The sequence below is a fragment of the Pelecanus crispus genome, chromosome 2, assembly GCF_030463565.1.
Source record: "Pelecanus crispus isolate bPelCri1 chromosome 2, bPelCri1.pri, whole genome shotgun sequence".
NCBI lineage: Eukaryota > Metazoa > Chordata > Aves > Pelecaniformes > Pelecanidae > Pelecanus > Pelecanus crispus.
This window is the reverse complement of record NC_134644.1, coordinates 132,291,150-132,297,077: the sequence shown is the minus strand read 5'-3', so window position 1 is coordinate 132,297,077 and position 5,928 is coordinate 132,291,150. Positions and strand designations below refer to the sequence as shown.

General features: G+C 48.8%; 1 protein-coding gene across 1 annotated transcript; it reads left to right on the top strand.

Annotated features, from left to right (window-relative positions):
• The first annotated feature begins 918 nt into the window (after positions 1-918).
• Positions 919-4,706, top strand: PENK (proenkephalin). The gene is made up of 2 exons (XM_075706251.1): positions 919-1,056; positions 4,041-4,706. The coding sequence occupies exons 1-2, from the start codon at positions 919-921 to the stop codon at positions 4,704-4,706; spliced, it is 804 nt and encodes a 267-aa protein (XP_075562366.1).
• The last annotated feature ends 1,222 nt before the right edge of the window (positions 4,707-5,928 follow it).

Here is a 5,928-nt window from a genome sequence, read left to right as displayed (position 1 = left end):
CCCCGGCGGAGTCACTGACGGCGGGGCAGCGGCGCCGGGGGGGGATGGCGTAGGTGCTGCGTCAGCGGGAGCCCGACGGCGATTGGGGGAGGCCACGCTCTCCCCGCGTTCACTAATTATAAAGTGCCGCCGCCGCCGCCGCCCGCACCCGCTCCGCTCGGCAGCGGCGCGCCCGGGCGTTCGGCTCGGCTCGGCGCCCCCCGGACCCCCCGGAGCCGCCCTCCCCGAAGCTGCCAGCAGCCGCGGGCTGTGAGTTTTGCCCCCCGCGCCCCCGCCGGGGTTTCTCCAGGGGCTGCTCGGCCTCGCCCGAAGCAGCAGCAGCAGCGGCTCCGGCGCCCAGGCTCCAGCGAGGCGCAGCTCACGCCCGAGCAACCCGCGGGGAGCCCCGAGGGGAGCCTGTGTGTGAGTGACCTTGCTCTGCCTGCGGCGGGGACCGGGGCAGGCCCGGCGGCGGCTCTGCCGGGGCTGGTGCCCGCCGTCGGGGCGGCTGCTCGGGGCGCTCCGGTGGGAAACCCTTCCCGGGAGGGGCCGCCGTCCCGTCCGCGCCGGGTCTCCCCCCGCCCTGAGGCGCGGGCTTTGCGGGAAGGGCGGGGTGAAGTGTTTTGGGACGAGCACTTTTCAGCGGACGGGGAGCTTCTGGGCGCTTCGTCGTTCGGGTCCGCTCCTGCTCCCTTGCCTTGCAGCTGCCAAGCGCCTGCTTACCTTAAGCGCCTGCTTACCTCGCAAGCGCACCCACCCCGGCAGCAAAAAGCGTGTGGGTTACCGGAGTTGCGTGCGACCCAGGACTTGGTTTTACAGTTTCCTGCCGCCTTTTTCTGCCCCGAAGCTGAGGGGGGGTGGGGGGGAGCGGGGAAGGCAGTGCCGGGGCTGGGAGCGGGGGGAGTTGGCTGCCGGCTGACCTCTCCTTCTTGCAGCCCCATGGCGTTGCTCCTGAGACTCGGCTGCTCGCTGCTAGCCCTCAGCACCTGCCTGCTCGCCGGGGCGCGGGCGGACTGCGGCCGCGACTGCGCGGCCTGCGCCTACCGCCTGGGACCCCGCGCCGCCATCCACCCCCTGGTAAGCGGGAGCGGGCCCCCCCCTCCACCCCCTGGTAAGCGGGAGCGGGCCCCCCCCTCCACCCCCTGGTAAGCGGGAGCGGGGCCGGGTGGGTCGCCCGGCCGCTTCAGCGCCCCGGAGGACCCCCCCCTTTGGCTGTGCCGGGCCCCCCGCCCTGCCTTAACTTTGGGAGGGAGGAAAAGGGGAAGGGGACAAAAGAGCGAAATAACAACAATTAATAGTGGGGGAAGCGGCCGGGCTCGCTTGGAAGACCCGGTTTTGAAGGGGGGAGGGAGGGAGGAGCGGGCCCCGGGGCGCTGGGGGGGGGGGGGGGGGGGGTGCGGGAGGCGCTGACACAAACCCAGCGCCCCGAGGAGACACCCCGTCCGTCTGTCCGTCCGTCCCGCTGCCCGTCAGCGAGCGGCGGCTCTCGGGGGGGCACCCCGCGGCGGGAGCAAGGAAAAAGCCAAGTGAAAACGTAAAGGGAAAGGGAAAGGTGGCCGGAGAGGGCAGCTCTGCAGGGAAAGGTGGTCGGTGGGGCCGGGGAAAGCCGGAGGGGTGGAGGGTCCCGACCCCGGGCGCAGGCTCCCCGGCAGGGTGGGCTCTCTCCAGGCAGGATGGCTGTCGAGCTGCAAAGCGGTGGACGTGCCTGAAATCTCACAAAAAGCGGGGTTCGAGCTTGGTTAGAGTAGCAATGCCTCCCGCCGCTCTTCCTCTTTGCACGGTGCTGCCCAGCGTTAGGAATATGCCTGTGAAAGATGCCTTTGCCGCTGTCTCCCGAGACAAATCATGCTAAGACAACTCCAGAATGCGGGGGGGTGGAGGGGAGGATGTATCTGTAATTTTAATGATATTGAAATTATTTAAAAGTATAGTCACAGAGGCAACTCAACTTGAAATTTAAGGGTCGGGGTCAGTGAAAGTCTGGGGTCCCTCGGCCCTCCCTGAAGCTGGGAGCTCAGGCTGCTGCCAAGCCCTTTGCCATTGGCACCTGCGGTTCCTGACCTCAAATAAATGTGTATTGAGGCATCATGTTCTCAGCACGTCTGAATGATCTGAAAAGTTTTGTTCCTAAGAAGTCATCGATTATTTGGGAGCAAGCAAAAGGAAGGATTGGACCCTCTTCTTACGCAGAATTAGGAATCACTGAGTACTTCTGCTTACTCCAAAAGCAAGGACTCACTCTTAGCCACAGCAGGTTCATAAGGGCAATATTCTTAGGAGGGCTGGCAAAACAGTTTTTCGCTTACATTAGCTTTCAATCAAACTTTAGCTTTAATGTCAGCTAGGGAAAAAAGTGGTAGTTTGCTCTCTTGGAGGGAGGGATGCATGCTTTTTGGAGTGTATGTTGTGGGTGTCTCTATTGATATTCTCTTTTGTACACCTTCAGTATTTATTCAAGAAAGAATCAAAGCCTCATTCTGTAACAACACTTACTAGTTGAAATGGGAAAATAAGCAATGTGCGGGACCATATATTCCTCATACACGTACAAATAGCTTTGAGAAACAAATGTTTCTAGTAACATCACTGAATTTTATCTCATTGTATCTTGTAAGATACAAGTTTTATCACATTGTACCTGGTCATTCACACCTATGAGATAGCATGTGTTGATTTGACTCTAGGGCATTATTTAAACTAATTGAGAAGGGAGGAGGAAGGGAATGATCTATGCTTGCTTTGATTTAGAGCAATTTCAAAGTCAGACTGAAGCTGAGATCACATTCTCTTTTCGGCATAACTGTAAATATAACAACAAGCATGTAGTGCCATTTAAAATAGATAAATTATTGTTGCAAAATTCATAAATCACTTTAGTTGTCTTTTGGTCATATCAAAAACCATATATAAATTTATCAGACTAAAATGGGGCTCAACAGACAGGTAAGGCCAGAGGTAGAGAGCTGGTCAGTTAGCTATTAGAGAAAATGGTGCTGTGGTTTAACTTTGCATTTTTAAAGCATATCCAGATCGCTAGAAAACATAATCTGTAGGCAGAATAAGTGTTTCTCTTACTGAAAATATTGATGATTTCTTGTTTCATTGTTGTGGTATAAAAACCATAGGCAAGGAAGAAAACCACTGGATTCACTTTTTTTCCCAACTGAAGAGTGTGGCTTCACAAGAAGTACATTTCCCTCACACAACAGAGATAGTAGTAGCTAATATGTATATTATTATCTTTACATGACAGGTTACGAGATATGCATACAGGTATTGAAAACTTTTTTTATGTCTTAGCCTGAAAATTTTTCATTACAGTCAGAAGCAAAACAGCTTAGGAATTTTTCTTCTCTTTCCGATTGTCACTACTTTGTATGTCAAACTAGCAAAACCAGAAGTTTGATCCTGCCTAAGAGAGCCTGTATTTCTACATTTGAATTGGCACACATTTGAAAGATCTGTTCCACAAAGAGAAACTAAAGGCAACAGACAGAAATATAGCTTTAGAGCTGTGCAGTGTGTTGCAGATACTGAGCAGTACAGTACAGATGGCTTCTTTGCAATGACAATGCCATGTAACTTCTTTCCTAAAATTCCTGAATGTTACTTTTAATTATGAAGATCAAATACACTTCTACACTTTCATTATGAAGCCAACCACAATTGGTTTTTAGCTTCCCAGTAGTAAATAAATAAAAAAAAAAGATCATAACAATGCACCTGAGCGTAAGGGAGGTGCAGGAATGGTACATGTGGCTTCCTTTGAAACAGAAACATAGGGGCACCTTGACATACAGGATCCTTGATCCATCTTGTCCAGTATTCTGTCTCTTAGAATGGATATTCTCCTTTAGAATGCATGTCCTTCAGAGAGGGATATGAAGAACTTCAGAACAGACAGTAAGGAAATCAGCTGTTCACAAAGAGCAGTCCTTCCAAGCCGCTCACAAAGAGAGGCTCACTCGTGGTCTTTTAAAAACAAGTAAAGCTAAGACAAAGTGGCAGCGAGGTGCTTGCTGATCTCGAATAGTTCTCAGTAAACCACATCCATTTTTCAGGCATGCACACTAGAGTGTGAAGGAAAGCTGCCTTCTGCCAAAGCCTGGGAGACCTGCAAGGAGCTCTTGCAACTGGCAAAGCTGGATCTTTCTGAGGATGGCAACATTGCTCCAGGAGACAAGAAAGAGCTGGATGAAAACCATTTGCTTGCAAAGAAGTATGGAGGCTTCATGAAAAGATACGGGGGGTTCATGAAGAAGATGGATGAGCTCTATCGGGTAGAACCGGAGGACGAAGCTAACAGAGGAGAAATCCTGGCTAAGAGGTATGGAGGGTTTATGAAGAAAGACTCGGACGACGATACCCTTGCTAATTCCTCTGATCTGCTGAAGGAGCTTCTAGGAACAGGGAATAATCCTGAAGCAGGGCATTACCGAGAGATAAATGAAAACGACGGGGACGTCAGCAAAAGATATGGAGGCTTCATGAGAAGCGTAAAGCGCAGCCCCGAATTGGAAGATGAAGCCAAAGAGCTGCAAAAGAGATACGGTGGTTTCATGAGAAGAGTGGGCAGGCCAGAATGGTGGCTGGATTACCAGAAACGATACGGTGGGTTTCTTAAGCGCTTCGCTGACTCCATTCTCCCTTCAGAAGAAGATGGGGAAACTTATTCCAAAGAGGTCCCAGAGATGGAAAAGAGATATGGTGGATTTATGAGATTTTAATACCTTTCCCTTCATCCCTTTTGTCCTAAATCAGAAAGACTGCCTTATTGGTCATAACTTATTGTAACGTGTTGCTTGTATTGTACAGTTTTTTACTGTCCTTGGTTAATGATGCAACCTGCAATCTGTTGTTTCAGGTTCTGTGTTCTTTCAAGTCAAATAACTAATTTCTGTTTTAGTCAAGTTTCAGTCTGTATTGTAGTTTCCATGCTAGAACTATTTTGATTACTGTATCCATTTTCTTTAAAGGGGAAGTACATCTACAGTAGAGTTGCTTAATGTATATACAATAAATTCTTCATCCTAACTGCATAAGTTCTGAAATGCTATTTATTTTCTCTCAGTCATTTAATCAAACATCATCTGAATTTTTCTTTTAAGCAGAGTAATGCCAACCTCTTTTCTGTAATTACAGAATTTGTACTGCACACACAACAGCTGAAACAAATTTTTGTCTTTAGTTTCCTCAGTTTCTTAGAATACTAGAATAATAAATATACTCTAAAATGGATATAACTGTATTTGCTCTAACTGCTCTCATTTTAACCAGTTAGCAGAATCAATATTTAAAGCCTAAATTTATAATTCATAGCATTCAGCCAATTCACATGAAAAAAAAATCATGAGCATGTTTGACTTAAAGCGCTAAAAACATTTCTCTGGTGCACAACACTGCCACATTTGATTAGTTACACCTTTTATATCCATTCAATATAGGATTGTACAGTTGACCTTAAAGTTATAAGCACTAGCTAAAAAAAACAGTAAGACAGTTTGTGCAAAATAAACATGACCCAAAGCTGCATAAAAAATTCAAAATCCTAGTTTTACAGAGCACCTGACAAATGGTTTTCCATGGAACAGCTTTGTGTTTGATTCCTCAGCTGGTATAAATCACTTTGGCACTCCTGAAATATGGGAAACTGCTGATCAGTCTTTCCCATTTCAAACAAAGGCAGTATAGGTAAATCTGGGAACAAACAGAAAACCCAATACTAACACTATAGATCCTTTGGCATTTACATAGGTGGCACTTACATCAAAGGCCAGCTCCCATCCCAGTGTATGCTTCCTTCCATAATTCTGTCCCTTTAGTTTCCTCAAGCAGGCATCTGTGGGCACTTTTCCCCCACTTACTGCTGCTTTCCCACTTAAATTAACATGACAAAAATCACTTTGACCACAGGCAGTAACAATAATTTCAAGACACATGACCAAGACT

Excerpts from the sequence above, each read along its gene's own strand:
- PENK (XM_075706251.1), top strand. The coding sequence starts at position 919 with ATGGCGTTGCTCCTGAGACTCGGCTGCTCGCTGCTAGCCCTCAGCACC. Across the intron at positions 1,057-4,040 it reads GCGCCGCCATCCACCCCCTG|GCATGCACACTAGAGTGTGA; the intron begins GTAAGCGGGAGC and ends TCCATTTTTCAG.